The sequence below is a fragment of the Bos taurus genome, chromosome 3 (genome assembly GCF_002263795.3).
Source record: "Bos taurus isolate L1 Dominette 01449 registration number 42190680 breed Hereford chromosome 3, ARS-UCD2.0, whole genome shotgun sequence".
NCBI lineage: Eukaryota > Metazoa > Chordata > Mammalia > Artiodactyla > Bovidae > Bos > Bos taurus.
The window spans coordinates 7,446,740-7,471,029 of record NC_037330.1 but is presented as its reverse complement, the minus strand read 5'-3'; the positions used below and the strand labels follow the sequence as shown (position 1 = coordinate 7,471,029).

General features: G+C 45.7%; 1 protein-coding gene and 1 long non-coding RNA gene across 2 annotated transcripts in view; one reads left to right on the top strand and one right to left on the bottom strand.

Annotated features, from left to right (window-relative positions):
- Nucleotides 1-640: 640 nt before the first annotated feature.
- Nucleotides 641-4,052, bottom strand: LOC132344815 (uncharacterized). The gene is made up of 4 exons (XR_009493823.1): nucleotides 3,672-4,052; nucleotides 3,330-3,432; nucleotides 2,401-2,500; nucleotides 641-1,696 (listed from the first exon to the last, which is right to left on the bottom strand). It is a non-coding gene; the product is annotated as an uncharacterized lncRNA (long non-coding RNA).
- Nucleotides 3,176-24,290, top strand: part of NOS1AP (nitric oxide synthase 1 adaptor protein) — a 341,485-nt gene continuing 320,370 nt past the window's right edge. The window contains exon 1 of the mRNA NM_001146219.1: nucleotides 3,176-3,410. Coding sequence (NP_001139691.1) covers nucleotides 3,306-3,410 — 105 coding nt within the window. The 5' untranslated portion in view covers nucleotides 3,176-3,305. The remainder of the gene's footprint in view (nucleotides 3,411-24,290) is intronic.

Genomic DNA, 24,290 nt, shown 5'->3' with positions numbered 1-24,290 from the left:
CAAAGGAGCCCGGCGGGTTACAGTCTATAGGGTAGCAAGGAGTTAGACATGACTAAGTGACTTGACTTCACTTCTTCTTCAGCCTATAGTGATGACTAGGCAAATTAACCTCTCTGGGTTTCTATCCCTTTGGATTTATGAAGGAACTGGATTAGAAGATCTCTGAGTAGTTTCCATTTCTTAAGTCCCATGTTAGGATTTTTTTCCAATTCATTTTCAAACAAAATTTTAATAAAATTTAACATAAGAAGCTTTGTATGCTTTAGCAATCTATTTTTCAATTAAATGTATATCAGATTAAAATTGTATTATGCAGTGTTTAAAATACGAAAGGATATGAAAAATGATACATGTACCTATCACTCACTTTAAGAGATAAAAAAATTGGAAATACTGTGAGTGAAGTTCAATGGTATTTAAAGGTGCAAAAACAAGATCGAAATATCTGCTTAAAAAAAATCACTTTGGATGTCCATTGCTTCTGAAAGAAGGGTGTTTTTGTGCCTGTGTGGCTCTGATGTTGTAGTAAGTGGAGGCCAAAGCAGAGGACAGACCCCTCCTTTTAGGAACATTTCATCTAACTGAAGCGAAGCAAATATAGCTTAGCAACAAAAAAACACCTAAATAAAACATGGACCCTGCATTTGATATGCATGTCATTTGCAGTAAGATTTTTACGGCAATCCAGGCTAATGGAAACACTCCTTGACAAAGGATTGGATTCAAATTTTGGCTTCTTTCCATTCTACGTGTGTGACCTTGGGCAAGTTATGTAATCCTCTCTGCCTCAGTTTCTTCATAAAATGGGGCTTACCTTAGGGTTGTTGTGAATATTACATGAGATAATACAGGCAAGGCTCTAACAACAATGCCTGACACATAAAGTTCAATGAATATTAGCTATTATTATTATCCAATTCCATAAATAATTATTGGATGTCTACTATGTAGCAGTCTCTGTACTAGATCCTGAAATATCTGTGGAGCTTAAGCTTTTTGTGTCTGGTGTACAAAGAATGTGTTACAGAGTTAGATACAAAATTCTGGTAAATGTAGCATTCCAGTGGGACCCAAGTTAATCTATTAAAATAGAGGCTTTGGAGTTCAGAAGACTTTTTATTTTTATTTTTTTTAAATTTTATTTTATTTTTAAACTTTACATAATTGTATTAGTTTTGCCAAATATCAAAATGAATCCACCACAGGTATACATGTGTTCCCCATCCTGAACCCTCCTCCCTCCTCCCTCCCCATACCATCCCTCTGGGTCGTCTCAGTGCACTAGCCCCAAGCATCCAGTTTAAATTCAGGTGGGAATATGAGATGCAAAGGAAATAGTTACTTAAGGTCTTGCCTTTTAGTTGTTGAGTTCCTGTGCCAGGTTTTAGAGAGGGCATTACGATGCATATTAAAACCACGGTGACATTCAAAGAGTCACACATGCTTGATTAGACTTTCATGTCCTGTATTTATAAAAAGGTTAGTGGAGCATTTCCTCCGTGCAAATTATTTTTGGTTCTTACTAATATTTATGAATATAATACAGTTTATACAGCAGAAGGTATATGATTAATTTGTTTTAGTCATCAGCTTTCTTTCATATAAGGAGATATCCCAGAAGAGGCTACATCTTGACCAGTAATTTCAGCAGGTAGGGATCAGGCAACATATAGGAAAGAGCAATTGTACTTCAGCACTATGGGGCAAAATAAGAAATAGATTTATGACAGTAATGCATTCTCTTATATAAATCTATCACAGAAATATTATAGGAAGACATGCCTCTTGGAAGTAATTTTATTGTGATGCTTTTGGGGCCTTGACTATACAACAATAGTGTCTGTATGTCAAGTTGTCCCTGGTGGATGTGTCCGCAAGATATTAGTAGGTTTAAATTGAATTCAGCAGAGTTGCTGACCATTGGCTCTCAGTGATCTCACGTTGGGCTAGCTTTGGCACCAGACTCTCTGGTTACTTTTGACTCGCCGGTAGTATTAAACCATGTTCCTCTACCCATGGGGTCTGATACATAATTGGTCACAAACTATCCCTTTGCCCTGCCCTTCCTTTGCACATTTTTGCATGGCAAAAAAACTCTTGGTGTAAAGGAAAAAAGTGAATGGGCCGCTTCTTAACAATAAGCAAATTGAACTGAAGCACTTTCTAAGATAGGAAGAGTAATAATAACTTGGAAGCCCATTTTGTCGACAACCAGCTTTAGGTTAAGAAAAATAGAAACGTTGTGGACTCTTTTGTCCTTAGTACGCTTCATCGGCCTATTCCATTTCCATGAGGCTTATGGTTTTAATATTAACACTAAAACCACCCCCAAAGGCATCCCCACAACCCTCCAATAATACAAGTCACAAAACACAGCCCAAAGGAACGAACACAAAGCACCTGCGATCGTCCTCCATTTGGGTGCAGTCTTGATTCTCCAGAGAAAGGAAAGTCTCAGAATTAATGTTCTGAATACACACGGGCCAGGACTTGGGCCTTCCTGGTAAAACATAAAAACAAAACAATAAACACCAGCCCCTCCCCCCTCCAAAAACAAAAACAGAAAACCCAAGGCGCCGCTGCTGCTAACTATTAGCAGCCTGGCTCAGATTCTGACTGTAAAAAACAAAAACAGGACTGAGCCTGCGTTCCTGGGACACCGGCTGTCCAGGGTCAGGGCGAAGTTCCAGGGGTCCGGCCCCAGGACGCGGGTAGAGCCGGGCGCCACGCTCCCGGGGACTTTCACCTGCTCGGCGGGCAGCGCGGGGGCGGGCCCGGCGGCGGGCGGAGCCTGGGCACCCTGCGGGAGGAGCCGGCCCGGGCCCGCCCCGCAGGAGGAGTCGCTCGCCGGCGGCTGATCCGGCGTCTCCGTGACAGGCACCCAGCTCCGCCGCCGCCGCTGCCGCCGCCTTTTCTTCCTCGTCCCGGGCTGTCCGCGCCTCTGTTCCCGGGCCAGCGCCGCGCCCAGTCCCAGCGCGGGCCGCGCGCCCACCGCTCCCCTCCCCCGGCCTGGGCGCCGCGCTGCCCGCTCCCACCGCCGCCCCCGCCGCCTTCCTCGCCGGCAGGAATTGCGCGGCCACAGCGCCGCTCGCGTCGCCCGCATCCGCGGAGCCCGGCCCTCGGCGTCTCTCCGAGTCCCGGCTTCCACGGCCGCCGCGCGGCCGGGGCGCCTCCAACCCGGCGACCCTCCGCTTGCGCCCCCTCCGCGCGCCGCCGCCCCCGGCTCCCGCCTCCCCTCCCCGCGGTCTCGCCAGCTCCTTCCTGCCACCGCCGCCTCTGGAGGAGCCGGTCCACCGCGGGTCACCATGCCCAGCAAAACCAAGTACAACCTTGTGGACGATGGTCACGACCTGCGGATCCCCTTGCACAACGAGGACGCCTTCCAGCACGGCATCTGCTTCGAGGCCAAGGTGAGGGGCCCTGGGGAAGGGACTGTCCCGGAGGGGGCATGTCTGAGCGGATGGGATGCGCAGCCATCCCGGACGCAGAGCTGGTGGGTTAGGCTGATTTGGGGGCCTTTCTGTTAGGGAGGATGACTCCCCTTCCTTGTTTAGAATTCCGCGGGTTCCTGCCCAGAACTGCTAAAGAGTAACTGCAAAGTTTGAGCGGTATTGCTTCATCCCCCTCCTCCCACCTGCAAACTGCCCCATCCTTACCCACCCAGGACTCACTGAGTTACTTCCCGGATCCCTCCTTCTGAGAACAAGCCAGTCGGGGAGCGCAGCCTGGACTTGGTTCTTTAGAATCGCTTTAGGGAAGCTTTGGTGTCATTTACCTGTTGGGATCTCGTGGGAGAGGTGCTTTCAGGAAGGTCTTTTATAAGGGGAATACCTGCTTCCTGATTGAAGAAAATAATACAGGGGTGGGTTTGTTTTTAGATTCCTGGTAACCCCAGCCAGGTGTCAGAGTCACTTCCTAAATGCCTTATTAGCCACGACTCCTTTGCAAGTGCCAGTCATTGAAGGGGGAGGTGTGGTGAAAGCTGCCCGGTTGCTAGTTTTGTGGCGTAATGTGAAGTTTCAGCAGCTAGTAGGGGACTGCTGCTGAAGAATTTATCGGGGGGTGGGGGTGGCGGGGGGGGGGGCGGCAACAGGAATTTTCAGCTCAGAGCCCCAGGTCCGTCCTTGGGAGAGGGGGTGGGGCGGAAGCCTCTGAACTGCACCATCAGGTGTGAATAAGGCTGGCCCCCTGTCATGCACTTCCCAGAGTGAGGAGTTCTGGTTTCCGAGATTGCAGCCGGGGTTCCTGCCCATCACAAGGGAGCAGTACTTCTGCTCTTCCTTCATGCTTCTTGACGCCCTCCCCTCAAGACTTAAGGATGCTCAGCACCTACTGTGTGCCTGTCACTGGCCGGTTGTGTCTTGCTGGTTTGGGAAAGGTAATGCGTTCGACATGGAGGCAGTTTTACTCTCTGTCCCCTTTTTCTCCTTCATGACTTTGTAGGTAAGGTGTTAAGCATTTCAGGCAAGGATTACTCCATCAGGTGGCTATTTCCTTCAATTCATGAGACATCTTTTTGAGTGTCTGATGTGAGTCCAGTGCAGTCAGTTATCTCTTTTTTTTCCCCTTCTCCTGGTGATGTTAAATCTTACCTTTTCTCCTGCTTTCTGAATAACCTTCCCCCAACCATATTTGCTAGAACTAGGAGGACACCCCCTGTTCCCCTAGACATCAAGCCCTGCAGTGGAATGCAGAACTGAATTACTGGGTATGGCTGGGACCAGAGTGGGGCTGTAGACAAGACCTTATCTTGCTTCTCTCAGAATAGATCTGGTTGGTTTGATACCAGATCAGATGGGTTAATTTTTGTCTGGGCCTGTTGCTTTGGTAAGCAGGTTTTTAAATTTTAAGGTATGAGTTTTCATCACATCATGACTTAATTTTCTCGGACACGCATGAACTGGGCAGTTGGCTTTGGTCTTGTTTGGTTCACCAATACTCTGCTTTGCAAGGCTGGGCGGCAGAAGAGAGATCAGGATTAAAGTGTTTTTAACCTTTTAATTCTTTTCTCACAGTCTCTGCTAGTTTGGTCCTAGCTAGGACTCATAACCTAGCGTGCGTAAGAATCACCACGCGAGGTTGTTGAAAACTCTGTTGCCGCCCCGAATTCTAATCTGACACATCTGGGGAGAGACCAGGACTGTGCACCTCTAGGGAGCATTCCAGGAGCTTTCATGCAGGTGACTGGGACCAGAATTGGAGAAATACTGGTGGTGTGGTTCCTATGGTAACTTCCCTGGATTCATACACAGTGGTGCTCGATAAGAGGAGGGGGAACCACAATTGGTCCTGGCTGTGTTCCCATTACAGATTTGGGGTGCAGCACACCAAGGGTTCTGCTTTGAGAATGGTGAAGTGGGGAAGAAAGGGCAGGGCTGACTTTGAGAACTGGGTCCTAACTCCCAGCTGTTTGTAATCGATGCTGGACACTAGTACATTCAAATCATGTCAGCTGAGACCTGAGCAGAGGTGGAAGTAGAAGCTTTTCTTCCCGTGAACATCTGGCAAGTGCCTCGTCTGGCTGGTTTTCACATCCCTGCTGAGCAGCATCCATGGAAGTGCATGATTACTGGCATTTCAGGGTTAAATACACGCCACACTCATTCCTTGTTTTGGAAAAGCGCAGGCTGTAAAATGTAAATGTATCCATGCTGCCTTGTCAAGTACCCTTGGAAAATGAGCCCAGATCTTTGCCTCCCAAGGGCTGGCAGTTTTTCAGGATCAACACTGGATGGAGTGCGTTTTTGGATGGATGCGTTCATTTTCCGGGTGCTGCAGAGATTGAAAGGTTATGGCTAGGAACTGAAAGGCATCTGGGCGTCAGAGGTTCTGTGCACTTAAAAACCACACCATCCATTTAATTATCAAGCAGAATCCTAGAGGTGTTTCACCTCCAGTACTTCATGTGATTCTCACTGCTTCCCTGGAGGTCTGTGTAGGTGCGTCTCCTTACATCTTACCAAGGAGGATATGTTGCCTGCTTTAGCTCTGTGTGTGGCAGAGCTATGGTTTAAACCTGGGAGCTTTGACTGTAGACTCTCAAATCCAATGCTCATTCATTTACTAATTTTTATGGAATGTTCACTCTATGCTGGGCGGTTGGTCTGATTCATGGTTCACCGGCGGGGCATCCTTAGGTTGCTGGCCTCTCTGACTCTGATGTAGAAAATTATTCAAATTTTTAGTGCTGGGCTGTTTCCAGATATAAGCTTGGGCTGGGAGCTGCTCTTAAGGGATACTGCTCTCTGTGTCAGAAAGGGCACGTGGCTCACTCACCATTGCTGATGGGTGGGTGGTAGACGTCCTTCTAGGCTTGAAAGCCTTTGTGGCTCCTTTTTGTCTGCCCTCCTCTTTCCCTCTCTCAGTATATCTTCCTGGTAGCCAGTGCCATCAACTGACTGTCTCTGCTTGCTGGGTGCGAAGAAGACCTCTGATGATAATTATCATCAGATAATGATAATAAGTTAAGGCTATTAATAGCACAGTTATGCTTTACATTTGTAGGTTGATTTTTGATTTTCATGGGACTTTTGCACACAAAAAATTTTCCTTATGTGGCAGGGGGAACATTAGAGTTGTTTCCATTTTTCAGATGAAAAAAATGGGAATCAGATTAACTTGTCCAGGGTCACAGAACTGATGAGAGGATAATGATTATAGCTGATATTTAGTGAATACTTACTATGGACCATGTATCGTTTGAGGTGCTGCCTCACTTAAGTCTCAAGTTGCAGCGCTTTGAGTCCTAGTGCGCCGCTCCTTCACCTCACCCTGGTAGCTGCCTCTGTATTCCCGGCTCTCATCGCCTAAGCACTCACTGATCTGGGCGTGTATGGCACAGCCTATCAGAAATAGAAAGCACCTTAGCTCACTCCTACAACTTCCTCATTTTACAGATGAGGAAATTGAGGTCCAGAGGGGAAGTTGTTGACCCAAGGACCCGTAGCTAGGTAAGAACAGAAACAGGACTCATTCCTAGTTTCCTGGCTTCACGTTGGTTTCAGTTATCTGTGCTGTGTAACAAGCTTTCTCAAAGCTCAGTGGCTTAAGACAAGGTCTGTTTAATCTGCTCATGATTCATGAGCCAGGAATTCAGTCAGGGCTTTGCCGGGCTGTTCTTGTGTTCACCGTGGTGCTGACTGGATCACTCGGCTTCATTCTGCAGTGGCTGGGCTTGTCCTAGAAGGCGCCACTTCGTGCCTTGCTGGTCCTCCATGTGGTGGGTGGTTCCCTCCATTGGGGAGCCTGGATCTCCTCATAGCATGGTGGCCCTTTGATCTGGCAGCTGGCTTTCAACAGGGAATGTTTCCAGCAGGGAAGGTGGGAGCTCTTAAGGCCTGGCCTCCGAGGTACACAGAATCACTTCTGCGTTCTGTTGGTCAGATCAGGCCATAGCCAGGCTTAGGTTCAAGAGGAGGAGAAGGAGACTTCACTTCTTGGAGGAGAGTGTCACGGTCACTGTGCAAGAGTGCACATGGGGTGAGATAATTCTGAAGCCACCTTGGGGTCACGGTCAACCATAAAATTTTGTGCTCTCTCCCTTCTTTGTATGCCTTCTCCAATGATGAGTGTTCTTTGAGGAGCTTGTCTCATGCTTCTGTGTATAACTCCTTCCCCCAACATCAGGTACATATATATATATAGCCAACAGTAGCAAAGTATTAAGTGGAAGAAATGGCCAATTATAAAAATTCTGAAAGCTGTAAATACATTATCTTACTGCTGAGTGATGTGGGGGCTTTGCGAGTTTTTGGTCAAATCTGAACTGAATTCTCTAGTCATTATTTCCCTCTTTGCTAAATGGCTTGACTGGCTGATGATGTGGTTGTGGATTTTAGAGATTCCAATAACCCCACACCACAGGTTTCCTGTGGATGAATCTTAAACACACTGTCTTGAGGCTTCCAGGTTAGGATGTTACATACATTGATTCGCTGTAAATGGGGTACTCTAACTCAAACCTAACCTAACAGCTTCAGAATAAGCTGTGATTTTGGTTCTGTGATCAGAACCAACACTGATATGTTCTGGGTGTGTACTCCCCACAGCCTCTCCACCCCCGCCCCCCCAACCTGCAAGAGTCCTGCCTTCCAGGATTGTGGACAAGTACAGATTGAGATAGATGCCCTCATCTGAATTCCATCATATTCTATCTAATGTGTATTCACTGATGTCATCATTGAAGTGCAGGTTATTTCACCTTAGTAGGGATTTGTCCAGATGCTTTAAAATCCATTGTTACCTTCTGCCTGGACCAGATGAGTCTTTGGGGGATGATGAGTCTCAAAGATACAGTACTGCTTAGAAATGATACCTGTTTTTATTCACCCTGCTTTTGCTCTCAGGCATCCTAGGGTGTTACTCCACAGCTGGTGTTTTAGAACTTGATGAGCAAATCTATTTCTATCCTATCAATACGTCCCATGATGCTGCCACATCTCCTTTGCCCAGAATGTCCCATTAGTCCATTTAGTGGTCAAGATGACACTGTCCGTGTCATGCGCCCTTTGCCAATCACCCATATCCAGGACCCTAATCAGACTGGCTGTTTATTATGGCTCACTCATAACGTGCTGCTTCCAGAAGTCAGATCTTCAGAATGCTTTCTTTGATCACGGTTGCCTGCCTCCTGTCCCTCATTGCGCTGAGGCTGCCCTTAGCTCCTCAGGGACCTCCTGCCGCACTTCTGCTCTCCCAGCAGCCTGGCGCCCTGCCCACCACCCTTTCCGCCCCTCCCATTTTCCTACTTGACACTATGGGCTTGGTCTCTGCTACTTTTCCCCCCCTGTTTTTGGAAAAAGAACTTCATTCTTTTCTCCACTCCCTTTTTCCTAATAGCTTTATTGAGCTATAATTCACATACCATACAATTCACTGATTAAACATACCATTAAGTAGCTTTTAATATGTTCATAGTGTTGTGCAACCATCATGATGGTCAATTTTAGAATATTTTCATCACCTCAAAAAGAAACTCTGTGCCCTTTAGCTATCATCCTCCTCTTTCCCCATTCACCTCAGCCCTAAGCGATGCCTAATCTACTTTCTGTCTCTAGACTTGGCTATTCTGGACATATTATATGAATGGAGGCATGGAGTATGTGGGTTTTTTGTGATTGGCTTCTTTAACTATGCATAATATTTTCAGGATTCATGCATATTGTAGCATGTATCAGGACTTCATTCCTTTTTATGGTCAAGTAATATTCCATCATATGGATATATCACATTTTATCCATTTATCAGTTGATGAACATTTAGGTTGTTTGTTTTTCAACTATTATGAATAATGCTTCTGTAAACATTTTGAGTACAAGTTTTGTGTGATACATGCTTAAATTTCTCATGGGGAGATAGCTAAGAGTGAAATTGTTGGATTGTATGGTAACTGTGTTTAACCATTATGGGACTCCCACAATATTTTCCAGTGTTCAGTTCAGTTCAGTTGCTCAGTCGTGTCCAACTTTTTGTGACCGCATGGATGGTAGCACACCAGGCTTCCCTGTCCTTCACCAATTCCCGGAGCTTGCTCAAACTCATATGCATCGAGTTGGCGATGCCATCCAACCATCTTATCCTCTGTCATTCCCTTCTGCTCCTGCCTTCAATCTTTCCCAGTATCATGGTCTTTTCAAATGAGTCAGTTCTTCGCATCAGGGGGCCAAAGTATTGGCGCTTCAGCATCAGTCCTTCCATTGAATATTTAGGACCGATTTCCTTTAGGATGGACTGGTTGGATCTCCTTGCAGTCCAAGGGACTCTCAAGAATCTTTTCCAAGACCACAGTTCTAAAGCATCAGTTCTTTGGCGCTCAGCTTTATTTATAGTCCAACTCTCACATCCATACATGACCACTGGAAAAACCATAGCTTTGACTGGACAGACCTTTGTTGACAAAGTAATGTCTCTGCTTTTTAATATGCTGTCTAGGTTGGTCATAGCTTTTTTTCCAAGGACTAAGCATCTTTTAATTTCATGGCTGCAGTCACCATCTGCAGTGATTCTGGAGCCCAGAAAAATAAAGTCTGTCACTGTTTACACTGTTTCCCCATCTATTGCCATAAAGTGATGGGACCAGATGCCATGATCTTAGTTTTCTGAATGTTGAGCTTTAAGCCAACTTTTTCACTCTCCTCTTTCACTTTCATCAAGAAGCTCTTTAGTTCTTCTTTGCTTTCTGCCATAAGGGTGGTGTCATCTGCGTATCTGAGGTTATTGATATTTCTCCCGGCAATCTTGATTCCAGCTTATGCTTCTTGCAGCCCAGCATTTCACATGATGTATTCTGCATATAAGTTAAATAAGCAGGGTGACAGTATATAGCCTTGACATACTCCTTTACCGATTTGGAACCAGTCTATTGTTCCATGTCCAGTTCTAACTGTTGCTTCTTGACCTGCGTACAGATTTCTCAAGAGGCAGATAAGGTACATCTTGTTAAGACTTTTCCAGTTTGTTGTGATCCACACGGTCAGTGGCTTTGGCATAGTCAATAAAGCAGAAGGAGATGTTTTCCTGGTGTGGCTGCAGCATTTTTGTTTTCCACAGCAACGTGTTAGGCTTCTGATTTCTCCACATCCTCGCTGACACTTCTTTGAACCCACCTTTTTGATTCTAGCCATCCTAGTAGGCATGAAGTGGTATCTCATTGTGGTTTTGATTTGTGTTTCCCTGATGACCAACGATATAGAACATCTTCTCATGGCCATTTATCGGCTATTTGCAAATCTTTGGAGAAATGTCTGTTCGGATCTTTTGCCCATTTTTAAATTGGATTGTCTTTTTTTTTTAATTGCCATGGGGTAAGAGTTCTTTATGTGTTCTGTATTCAAATTCATTATGTAAATTTGCAAGTATTTTCACCTATTCTATGGGTGGTCTTTTTGCTTTCCTGGTATGCTTTTGAAACACCAAAGTTTTAAATTATGAAGTAGAAGTAAATTTTTTTCCCCTTTTTCTTTTTAAGACTCATTGGCCCTCCATCTGCTGCTAGCCCACCTTTCCTTAGTCTCCATCACTCCCCATCCGGATGTTTGAAAGGTTCCATCTTCCCTCCTTTTGGCTCACTCCTCTGCCCAGGAGTGTGCTGTGACCTTCCCTTATGTGAAAACTCTCTTCTCTCCACCTTTTTATTCATCAGCAAGTTGTCTTCTTCCTTTCATGGCTAAGCCTCCTGACAGAGTGGTCTACTCTCTGCAGTTTCTCAATGTTCATCAGTCCCTGGCTGTGTCCTTCCCACTTCTGTCCGCCATATAGGAATTGTTCGATTGTCACCCTTCTCTGTCTTCCACCTTTTTGAGTTTTCTTCTTGAGCAGCAGTCCTTGTCTTTCTTGGGATGCCCCATTCAGCTCTCTGCAGGCTCTCTGTTGGCTGGGCATAGCCCCCATCTGTACCTTCTCCTTTTGCTGCTTGCTCTTTCTCCGCTCATTGACCTCTCTGGTGAATGCTTGATTCCATCCTTTCTCCTTACGTATGTTGGCTCCTGGATCTTCAACTCCAGTTCAGTTTCCAGATCTTTCTTTTAGCTTCCTGCTGGCTGGCTCTACCCCACTGAACATGTTGCTAATCCTATCACTCAATCATCTTGAATTCAAATCTCTCTGACACTTTATACTTCTTTAGATGACCCCACTATCCTCTCAGGCACCAGGATTGACACTTTGGAGCAGTGCTTGAATCATTTCATATAACAGTGTGGCCGAGCTCTTCCCAGACATCCCCTGCCCCCAACTTCAAGTCAGTTGCTGCATCCTTGAAATTTCACAGTGATATCCATGCAGGCATTCTGCTTCTTCCTTCTCATTTCTGGCTGGTTCAAATGGACACCACCTCTCACCATACTGTTTCAATTACTTTCTGGAGACCTCTACTTTATCCTGTAAACTTTTGCTCTGTTAATTATTCTGAAATATGGATTGTGATATCCTTCTACTCAAAACACTAAAAGTTTCTAAGCCTACCATATTGGGTCAAAAATTCTTAGCCTGATATTCAGGGCTCTCTGGTTTTGAGTGATTCGTACCTACCATCCCCTCAACCTTACCTGTGATTCCCCGTCTGTATCTCAGGCCCAGCCCACTGTCACTCTGTGAAGTGGATGTTACTAGTTCCTTCTATGTGGCAGGAACTGACTCAACCCTGGTATGTGTTATAGCTGCTTTCCCTTGTCTGATTTCAACCCCCCGAGTGGTCATCATTAGGGTCCCGGCCACTCTGCCCCCTCGTGTCTTCTGCATTGCTGACTGCAGTGCCTTGCGTATAGAAAAAAATGTATTTTGAATCAATGAATATAATTCTAAGGTGCTCTCTACAAGGACTGCCAGGACCCTGCTGTATTACCCAAGGGTGAGAGATGCCTCAGCTGGCTCTGATCTCCTCTGGCTTTTTTTTTCTTGCTTTAGACCTGTAACTCTCAGGCCTCAGTGAGACTAGTCCCTGATCCCAGGAGGTATCCCCCATTCCCACCTGACAGAATGCCACTGCCTTCCAAAGAAAGTGCCAGGTAAACATTTTCCCTGAATTAAATGAAATTCCAGTGATGAACATGCAGCAGACTTAAAATCTTTGATTGTAGAACATATGGCCAATTTTAAGGGTAGATAATTGTCATTTATCAGTAAAAAATATTTTCAACCTATTATGTTGTTATTAATGATTTGATACCCTTTCCCCTCAGATCAGATCAGTTGCTCAGTCGTGTCCGACTCTTTGCAACCCCATGAATCGCAGCACGCCAGGCCTCCCTGTCCATCACCAACTCCCTGAGTTCACTCAGACTCATGTCCATCGAGTCAGTGATGCCATCCAGCCATCTCATCCTCTGTCGTCCCCTTCTCCTCCTGCCCCCAATCCCTCCCAGCATCAGAGTCTTTTCCAATGAGTCAACTCTTTCCATGAGGTGGCCAAAGTACTGGAGTTTCAGCTTTAGCATCATTCCTTCCAAAGAAATCCCAGGGCTGATCTCCTTTAGAATGGACTGGTTGGATCTCCTCTTATTTTTTATCTTATAGTTTTTATAACATGAATTTGATTGACAGCATAGTGTAAATGGATTCAGGAGCCAAATTGTATTTGGGTTCAAATCCTGGCTCTGTCCCTCACTTGCTGTGTGAACTTGTTTGAGTTAGTTAACATTTCTCCCTTAGCATCTGCTTCTGTAAAAAGAGGATACAAATGTCACATGCCTCATAGGGTTAATGAGAGGAGAAAACGAGTTATGTATGCAAATACCCAGGATAGTGCCTGGCAATGAGTGGGTCGCTATTTTTATTATTGTTGTTTAGCCCTGCAGATTGCAATTTAAATTTCATCTGTGCATGGTTTAATGTAAAAATTGTCATATACTCTGTTTTTTTTCCCTAATGAATCAAAGGCCTAGTAGTGTATTATCTTCATTTTACATGTCTGCTTAAAAAAATCTAGCTACTGTATTATTCTTGATTCCTAAAGTTGCAAATCAGACAGTGCGACTGCTTTGTGGACTTAAAATAGCTGTCAGCCTCCTCGGGAAGGAATAAGGAGGGGTTAACTGGCTTCTGGTACATGCCCCCATCACATTTGTTCCAGCCTTTTAATCCTCATTCGGATTAAAAATCACAGACTCTTAAGTATAGTATGTTGTCTGTCTTCATGGTCTTTCTCTGAATTTCTTGGATAAATACTTCTTTAAGCAGAGGTAATCTAAGCAGGAGGAATCTTGCATCATGGGATTAATTAATACCTTGTGATGCTTACAATTCCCTTTTCAATTGTTATATTCAGCATCATGTTTCCTTTTAAGTACTGGAGCAGCTGGCTTTAAAAGTTACTTAAAATGGCACTTCCAGCAAGTTCTGTGCCCAGAGTGTTGGAACGCTTTTGTACTCCTAGTCCCCTACCCCTTGTGTGAAACTAAATTGGTTTTCTGCAACACTTCAGTGAGACTTGTGTGTCTTATACTCTTATGGGTCCATCGGTGAGAACTGAGGACAGTGGCTACTACTATCGTTTATTTTTTAAAGTTTTTTAGATTTATGTGTTTTAATTTTTGGCTGTGCTGGGTCTTTGTTGCTACGCTCAGGCTTTCTCTAGTTGCAGCAGTCGGGGGCTACTCTCTAGCTGTGGCGCACTGGCTTCTCCTTGTGGTGGTTTCTTGTTAAGGTGGTTTCTCTTGTTGCAGAGCATGGACCCTAGGGCATGCAGGCTTCAGTGGTTGCAGAATATGGGCTTAGCTGCCCAGAGACATGTGGGATCTTTCCAACCAGGATTGAACTCGTGTCCCCCACGTTGACAGGTGGATTCTTAACCACTAGACCACAAGGGAAGTCCCCTCTCTGCCTATTCTTGAAGCTGCAGTGCTTTCCAGAACTGTTGAAATGATTAGCCTTGAGAGTTGAATGCAACCTGGGACTCCTAGGAAGGGGTGGCTGAGAAGAGGGCACTTGCCCAGTGCTCCTTGTACTCAGAACATTCTGAACTCCATTAGCCTGTATGTGAGCACGTTAGAGAAAAATACTGTTTGCATGGTTGCAGAACCATCGCATGTACCATGTTCTGAGAGATTCTTCCCTGCTGGTGTACATTGCTTATGTCTTGATCTAGACTATAAGCGTCTGTCTACAATGCGGGATACCTGGGTTCGATCTCTGGGTTGGAAAGATCCCCTGGAGAAGGAAATGGCAATCCACGCCAGGACTATTGCCTAGAAAATCCCATGGACAGAGGAGCCTGGTAGGCTACAGTCCATGGGATCGCAAAGAGTCGGACATGACTGAGCGACTTCACTCATAAGCTCCTTAAGGACGAAAGGAACTCCTCACATACCTGCCTCATGCAGTCCACATCACAGAAGGCGAATAACATTCACTGATATTTACAAAGCACTGACTATGTTCTAGGAACTATGCCAAGTTCTTTCTAGGAAATGATTAGTCTTCCGCAACAACCCTGTGAGTTTTACTCATGGGGAAGCCAAGGCATAGAGAGGCAGAGGAACTTGCTCACGGTCCACATTTAGTAATGAAAAAATTCCTGAGTCAAACCCCAGCAGTCTCGCACTATTAAGTTCTGTGCTGAGTATATTTAAGAATGCTAAGAACTAGTGTTTGCCCAGTACTCACCACTTTCAATTCGTGGTTCTCAGAATTTTACATATGCAAAACTAATTTAATCTTTACAGTGGCTCCCTGAGGGTAGGTATTCTTAGTTCCATTTTTTTCAGATGAGGAAGCTGAGACCATCCTTCTAGGTTGGATTGAATGGGCAAATGGTCTATTAAAGGCCGTGGTCTCAGCCCCTTTCATTGAGGTGAAGTCTGTAACCAGGGGCGGGTCAGCTGCTGTATGCCAGTGGGCAACAGGCCACCTCTGCTGGGCCATGTTGATGGTCTCCAGATACGGAAATAAGGCATCAGTGAGTAAGTAGAAGGGCCAGAGAGAGGCTTTGGGAGGCCCTCCTTCCTGGAGAGAGTTATTCTTCACTGAGCTTCTGCCTATGTACTTCCTGCGTGACGGTGGCCATCCACTCCCCCACTGCATCTGCCTTCTGTCAATTTCCACACCCTCTTCCTTGCCTTTTTCAGCTCTTTTTCTGAGGACCAGGTCTCTCCACGCCACTTGGAGCCTCCAGGGTCCTTCCAGGAAAGTATAAATGCCAGAAAACACTTCCAGCCCAGGAGACGTTGCCTTTTGGTTAGAACTCTCAGCCCACACTACACAATGGAAAAGCTCTTTGGATGTGTCCTTTTTTCTGTCTTTATTATAACCTCTTCCCTTTTTGTTGTGGTCTCTTTGGATGGGAAGAGGTGCTCATGTGGAAGCTCTTTCTTTTTCTGCTGCCAAGAAGAAGATTAATGTCTCCCATGGGCCAAGTGATGGCTACTATTTAATCTCACGCCCGTGCTGTTTCCCATAAACGTGTATGACCTGTACTGTAATTACATTTTCAAACTGTTCCTCAATATGTATGGATTTTTTCTTTAAATTTGGCAGTCCAGGTTAAACACATTATATCCTGGGCACCCATATCCAAAGTGTGATTGAAACTCTTTTTAAAGTATAATTGAAACTTTACCTCTTGCTTCAAGGTCGCTTAAATTTTGCTGTTTCCTCTTTCAAGTCAGGAATTTTGCAGCCTCCTGAATGAGGACAATCACCTGCAAATTGCTTTGATTAGTTAAGGCTTTTGGATCTATTGGAATCACATGAAGTCTGATTAAAATGCTACTGCCTGGTCTTGGAGTAGCTGAGGGCCCGGATCTCGTTGCCTTTATCACCTTTGTCCAGGTGATTCTGATGGATACCTTAGTTTGAGAACCATCAAGTTGGAGCACTGATTTTCAAACTTGGCTGCTCATTGGAATCATTAGGGAGTTAAAAATAATTACTGATGGCTGGAAACTCTCAGCAATTTTAATTCAATTAGTATGGGGTGTAGCGTGGGTGCTGCAATTTTTATGTCTTCTGTTTCTTTGCTGAAATTTTGTTTTTCCATTTGTTTCAAGCATATTCATAATTGCTTGTTGAAGCATTTTTATGAAGGCCAATTTAAAGTCATTGTCAGGTAATTCTAATATATCTGTCATCTTGGTGCTGGCATCTTTTGATGGTCTTTTCCCATTCATGTTGAGCTTTTTCTGGTTCCTAGAATTATTTTTGTTGTTTAGTCACTAAGTCATACTTGACTCTTCTGCAACCCCGTGGATTGTAGATTGCCGGTCTCCTCTGTCTGTGGGATTTTCCAGGCACAGATTCTGGAGTGGGTTGCATTTCTGTGTTCCTTGGCATTTCTGGGTCCCTGACTTCTCCAGCAGCAGGTCTGGGAGATGTGAGGGAGAAAGAACCCAGGAAACTCAACTGTCGTGTTGTTCATGGCTGCTGGGGTCCCTGGGATCTTCCTGATCCAGGGATCAAACCCACACTTCCAGCTCGGCAGGTGGATTCTTTACCACTGAGCCACGTGGGAAGCCCAGTTCCTAGAATGATGATTGTCTTGCTGATCCTGCCAACTACTCCGGTTGTCTTGCTGTTTCTCACTGTATGCACGATTCACTGAATCCATGGTAGGCAAGGCATGAGTGGGGAAGCTGGAAGAGAACTTGAGGTGTAGGAACTGCAAATGAGTTTATCCTCTCTGGGCTGGCACAGCAGCTGTAGCAGCAGCAGACATGCTGTATTCTCTTGTGGTTGACCCAGTGGACGCAGCCATAATATAGCCATAAAAGAGTCACAAGGGCTTTTTCAGGTGGAGCTTATATATGCTTACAGAACAAAAGCCTGTGGCCAAGCCAGTACCTCCCGATGTGCATGCGCAGTGCTGTAAGTGATCTCAGCTGTTATATAATCATTATTTACAAAATGTGGGGCAAGAGCGAGAGGGCATGGGGCGAGAGAGCCTGACCACCGCCATCTTGGCTTATTTGCTCTTTCCCTACAGTGGTCAAAAATCATTATTTTTGATTGAAGCCTGGGTGGTGGGACTTCCCTGGTGATACAGTGGATATGAAGCCACCTGCCATTGGAGGAGACACGGGTTTGATCCATGGTCTGGGAAGATTCCACATGTGGAGCAGCTAAGCCCATGTGCCACACTACTGAGCCCGACTGCTGCAACTGCTGAAGCCTGCATGCCCTAGAGCCCGTGTTCACAATTAGAGAAAGCCTGTGCATAGCAACAAAGACCCAGCACAACCAAAAAATAAAATAATAAATAATTAAAATACAGAAACCTGGATAGTTTGGGTATTATGCTATGACTTTCTGGATCTTAGTTAAATCTGTTTTGGCAAGACGCCTCTGCCAGTGGGCTGGTGAGGGGAGGGGAGTGGTGCCTCCTTACTCTTGGGTGGGGTGGAAGACTAGATCATTTATTGGCCTCAGCTGATGCCACTCTGCGATGGGGCCAGAGTGCCTCATTACCGTTGCTCATGTGGTCTCCCCTGACGCTCTGCCCATGACCCTGGCTGGTGGTGAAAGCTCTGCCTCTTTACTGGGACTCCTCTGAAGCCCCAGCAAGGAGAGGAGGCGGCCTTGGCACCTGTGGGTCACTTCCTGGCACACAGGCTTCCCTTTCAGCCTTCTCTGAGGCATTTCGTATGAGCTGCCTTGGTTTCCTGGTCCTTTGGCTAGGGAAAGAGGGTTTCTCTTGGGATCTTTTTTTTTTTTTGATCTGTGTTCACTGGCATTTCTGGGTCACTGGCTTCTCCAGCAACAGGTCTGGGAGGTATGAGGCAAAAAGAACCCAGAGGACTCAGCTGTCATGTGGTTCTTGAGTGCTGAGGTCCCTGGCTGCTCTGCCTTCTCTTCATCTTTCAGAGTTGTCTTGTACTTGTTTGTTCTATAATTCCGGGAGTTTTGGTGGTTGATCGCAGAAGGAATAGGGAAAAGTATGTTGACTCCATCTTTCTGGACATGGGAGTTCTGCATGCTGGGAGTTTTGGAAGCTCCCCGGCTGATTCTGTCAAATCCAATCAAATTGAGGAGCATGATTGGAGAATCTCAGTGTCTGCGTGCTGCAACAGGCCAAGGTAGTTTTGGTGGGAAGTCAGAAAGGACCTGGCGGCTTTGCTAAGTGGAGGTCTTTATGAGTCACTGTGTGCTTCCTTGTGAATTCTTATCACTTACCTTCATTTTACTCCCTTAGATTTATTGAGTTTTTTCCCCCATATAGTCTTCTCTGAATCTAACTTGTATTCTTCGATGTGTTCCTACATTTCTAAATGCAGCGGTAGGAGTAAATCCAGCCACATAGAAAGTGTTTATTATGCTCGTACTGTGTTTAGAGCACAGCGCTTGGTGTTGAAAGTCAGAGAGATGAAGCAAGATGGTGACTTGAAGGAAGCCAGCCAGCCCGGTGGGTGAGGCACAGAAAGACAGGCACAGTGGTGGTGGTGTGTACTGAGCACATACTGTGTGCTGGACATTCTGCCAGGTGTTCTAGAAACTTCCTCATTTAATCCTCCCAGCTGTGCTGCATGATGTCATGCTCCCCCTTTCATCGTTGTAGTTTCAAAGACTCAGTATTAAGTGACTTTTTCAAGGTCATTCCCTATCCAATTTGGGGACAGAATTGGACCAAGGCTTTGCAGGAATGAGGCTTTGCTTTTTCCGCACAGAGATGTTCTGCTGAGCTTTGTTCATGAGCTTGTCCATGGGGGTACTGCTGTGATGGGGTAGAGCTCATCCATTTATATTCATCCCTGAAACCCAGCAGGACAGTTTTTAGAAGCAGCTGTTGTTGGTGGCTTAGTCTGTGACTTTGGAAGGGGTCTTGCAGGAGCATGAGATGATACATCTTAAGATTTAGAAATATCCCTGTAGCAGTTTTGTGGAGAGTGGGTTGGAGGGGCCGGGAGAGACTGTTCAGGAAGCTCATCCCGTATTTCAGGTGAGAGATACTAGTGGCTGGAATGAGGGCCTGTGTTCTACTCCAGAAGTTGCCAAGAGGTATAAGGAAGGCATCCCTTAGTTTGGAATGATTATGTGTATAAATAAAGTGAATGGGTAGCTTTTAGGTAAGTGAAGAGGAGAGGAAAGGTAACTCTGTGGTGTTAGTGGGGGAGAGGAAATAAGAAGAAAATAATAGAGGTAACAAGACCCTTACATACCCCAGGAAGCTTTAAATACCAGGCTCGAGAGATGTGGCTTCAGCTTGTAAAGGAAAGTGTTAGTTGCTCAGTCGTCTCTGACTCTTTGCAACCCCATGGAGCAACAGAGGAGCTTACCAGGCTCCTCTGTCCATGGGATTCTCCAGGCAAGAATTCTGCAGTGGGTAACCATTCCCAGCTCCAGGGGATCTTCCTGACACAGGGATCGAACCCAGGTCTCCTGCATTGCAGGCATATTCTTTACCATCTGAGCTACCAGGGAAGCCCATTTTGTAGGGAACAAAAATGTGTGCCTCTCGGAGATGTACACACTTATGTATATATAATGTATACGTATACACACATACCGGCTTCACACACACACACACAAACACGGGCTTTCCCCCCCCCCCCCCCCCGCCACTGGCTTCACTCACGTACACACATTTCCCCAGTGGCTCAGCAGTAAAGAATTTGCCTGCAGTGTAGGAGAAGTGGGTTTGATCCCTGATAGGGAATATCCCCCGGAGAAGGACATGGTAACCTACTCCAGTATCCTTGCCTGGAAAATCCCATCGACAGAGGAGCCTGGTGGGCTACAGTCCATAGGTTGCAAAGAGTCTAACACAACTGAGCAACTTGGCATGCACACACATATTTACATACACACGTATGTATATGTGTGCACATGCAGAATTATGTGTTAGGAAGAGGAAATGGATAAGAGTTGTAAAAATGGGAAAGAGTGCTGAGAACATCTGCACATGTGAGGACTTGAACGAGGACGATCGTGGCAGGCATGGGAATGGAAGGGTAGGTGTAAGAGAAGTTGTGCAGAGAAAGGCTTAGTACAGCAACATATATTGTGTTCTTAGGGCCAGGCTTTTTTGGGAAGGAGAATCAGAAGTAAAAAAGATACAAAGTTAAACAGTCTTCACTTCCAAGGAACTTACTCTGGGTTATTACAAGTCGCAAGACAGAGCTATAAACCCCATCCACGGGGAGGGCACCCTGCTATGTGAGCTGTGAGAGCTTGAACGGTGGCTGAACTTACCTCTGTATGGGTTCCTCAACTGCTCTTTGTCGGTTGGGCCCTTAGTTACGCTGTATCCTAATATCCTATATGGAATTCTCTTTTTAGAGCAGTCTTGATATCTTATACTGTCTCAGAGTTTAGGAATCATTTTAGACTGCTGAGATTTGTCCATTTAAGGTCTATTTAGTCAAAATGATGAGATTTAACCATGTCCGAATGAACCCTTCTGACAAATGAGAAAAGGGCTGAGTGGGATGCTAATCAAGGCTGTAAAAACATAGACCCTAGATAGTTGACAGTCTCAGCAAGTTACGATTCGATCATTTCTTTCTCCCTTCCAGCCTCTTGTTAGAAGTTGCTGAAATACAAAAACTTTATGCAGGGATTCTGTAAGAAACTGATGACAAATCCATGATGGATTTCTGAGGCTAATTAGATTGTTTGGGATATTAGATAGCAACTCCCTTTGTGACCCTAGGCAGTCTGTTTATCCTGCCTATGTTACAATGATTTGTTTCCTACCATCTCCCTCCACCCCCAGGCTCCCTCCAGGCCTGGGGGTGGAGGGAGGTGGTACTGCCCCTGGTCTGTGGGATGTAGAAACAAGCACCCTGTCTGATTCACGTTTGAATTCCCCAGGCTTAGCACAGGGCCTGACGCACTGTAGGTGCACTGTTGACCTTGAATGAACAAGTGAATGATTGAAGCTGATGTCACTGAGTATATAGTACACTGCTTTGCTCCTCACCACATTTATCTGGTGCCTTTGCTAGGAGTGGGATCCCAAATATGGCTCTGGTCCACTGTGGTAATTCTGCTTCTCTTGCCCAGCCCAGTGGTCATCCCAATCCTGTTGGTTGTATTTTTCAAAAAAACATTTTGGGGCAAGAATGCAGTATTTGGTGATGGTGCTCTCCCAGCCATTCCCTTGGCAAGATGATAAAAATTTTTATGGTGTGGGTTTCACTTTTCTTCTCCTGAGGATAATTTAACCTGTGGCCTGAAGCTGGCTTTGTTTTTGTAGACCTGGGATGAAAACATGAACTCCACTCTTATCTTATGAGGCTTAGTTCATCAGATACTAATTTTTTCCTCACCTCCCAACTCTATGTTCTTTCTTATTCCTTGAGTTACTATAGCGCCATTTGGTTTATAATCTGATATTTGTGTACTTGTCTTCCAATAGGCTCCATAAAATGCATTTTAGTTAAACTTTATATTGGGTTGGCCAAAAAGGTCATTTAGGTTTGCTGAGGAACCCGAACGAACTTGATGGCCAACACAACCTTTTCTGTAGTACCAGCAGAGGGCCTGGCTTATAGTAGCTATTACAGTAAGCATATGTAGGGGATTCTGTTTGTGCCCTCCAAGAGTCCACCAACCTAGACAGCATATCAAAAAGAAGAGACATTACTTTGTCAACAATGGTCCGTCTAGTCAAAGCTCTGGTTTTTCCAGTAGTCATGTATGGGTGTGAGAGTTGGACTATAAAGAAAGCTGAGCGCCAAAGAATTGATGCTTTTGACCTGTGGTGTTGGAGAAGACTCTTGAGAGTCTCTTGGACTGCAAAGAGATCCAACCAGTCCATCCTAAAGGAAATCAGTCTTGAATATTCATTGGAAGGACTGATGCTGAAGCTAAGGCTCCAATACTTTGGCCACCTGATGCGAAGAACTGACTCATTTGAAAAGACCCTGATGCTGGGAAAGATTGAAGGTGGGAGAAGAAGGGGCCGACAGAGGATGAGATGGTTGGATGGCATTGCTGGCTCGATGCACATGAATTTGAGCCAGCTCTGGGCGTTGGTGATGGACAGGAAAGCCTGGTGTGCTGCAGTCCATGGGGTTGCAAAGAGTTGGACACGGCTGAACAACTGAACTGAACTGATGTAGGGGATGCATGAAATTCGGCAAGAGTTCGGTTTGTTAGAGAGTGAGGCCAGTGACCTTTGGGTCCTGTGGATGTCAAGTGCGTGATGACAGTGATGCCTTTTAGGGATTCTTTATTTCCTCTTTCCAGCAGTAGCTTGAAGTTGTTTTTCATTAAAAGTATGTCTGAAGCACACACTTGAGGCTGCTGACTCACCTCTTCTAAGGGAGAAGCCTTGACGCCTTGGCTATGTCATGTGGAGGGATGTGGGCCCTCCTCTTACCTCCCCATTCCAAGTGCTCGTTTCTCATAATAGTCTATTTATGCAGCAGGCAGGCCAGGATCTGCAAGACTAGGAGGAGGCATGGAAGAGTTCTGCACTGGTTTTCAATGCCAGTCCTACCTTTTGTTAGATCAAACATGCTTTAAACAACTCACTTGCATCTCTCTGTACTCCAGTCCCCTGGTTTGTAAAATAAGAGTTCCTTAGAAACGGAATCTTAGAAAGTCTCTGAGATCCCTTCCAACTGGAACACTCTGCTGCTGCTACTGCTGCTGCTGCTGCCGCCGCCGCTGCCACTTCAGTCGTGTCCGACTCCGTGCGACCCCAGAGACGGCAGCCCACCAGGCTCCTCCGTCCATGGGATTTTCCAGGCAAGAGTACTGGAGTGGGGTGCCATTGCCTTCTCCAGGAACACTCTGCAATTCTCTTTTATTCTTCCCGTATCTTCTGTGGTCACATCCCAATGACTTAAGGCCCACCTACTGGCTGACAGATCAATTAGAGCAAACAGCCAGAACCCAGCCACACTGCATGTGGGGCTGCACTTGCTCCCGCTGTGGAGGTGCCCTCTCTCTCTCTGAGGCGTGGGCAGTGGGAACTTGTGCTTTCCTCCCCTAGCTGTTCATCAGTATGTTGCTCAAGTGTAACTACATGTAAGCAGAATTTATTCATTACTTGTCTTCTCTTCTCAAGTATTTACACCTTTTGCTGCTCCATGAAAAAAAGTCTTTTAAGTCTTAGTCATCAATTTTCCCTATTGCAGCCAAAGGAGAAGAGTTTTGAAAAACTGCAGAATCCTGCAGGGTCACATTCTGCAGAAAGGCAAAGGAAGAAAAAGACTGAGCTATGATCTTGGATATTGTACACATTTAAGAAGAAAGAGGCCTCTGTGTGCTTCATAGGGGTCAGAGTCTTAGCCTTAAAGGGCAACCCGTTTTTCAAGGGTTAACTCTTAATCTTGCTTCCTCTGAAACCTAATTTCATATTTTAACGGTACTTTACAACCCAGTTGTACTTTGGGGTCACCTGGAGAACTTAGAAACAGATGCTCACTACTCCTAGGGATTCTTATTTCATGTATCTGGGCTGGGATTCCTCTATCTCTGTAACTTAAAGCTCCCAGGTGATTGCACTATATAGCCAGGAGAACTGCTGCTGTAGTCACTGAACAGGGGCATTTATGAATATACCTGGGTTATGCCAGTTGACGAGCCTGGTTTATTGGGCCAGGATGCCTTTTGATGGGTTTATGGTGGAATATGTAATTGAGGGAGTGATTGGATATTCTTGTGGATGCAGAAGCAGCGCCCATCTCCCTGCCAGATAAGAGGGTGGGGGTTGTAGGGGCAAAGATCCCCATCAGAGGGGTGGTTGAGTATCCTTAATGTCAGCAGGCCAAGAGGGTTTGGGGTGCCCTCCCACACGATTTCCCTGGTGAAGCTGGAGTATTCAAAGTCCGTAGGTCAAAGCTCTCCCCCGCCAGTGCAAAGTATTTGGCTGGACACTGCCAGCAGTTGCCTTTCTGTGTTGGGTTCTTGTG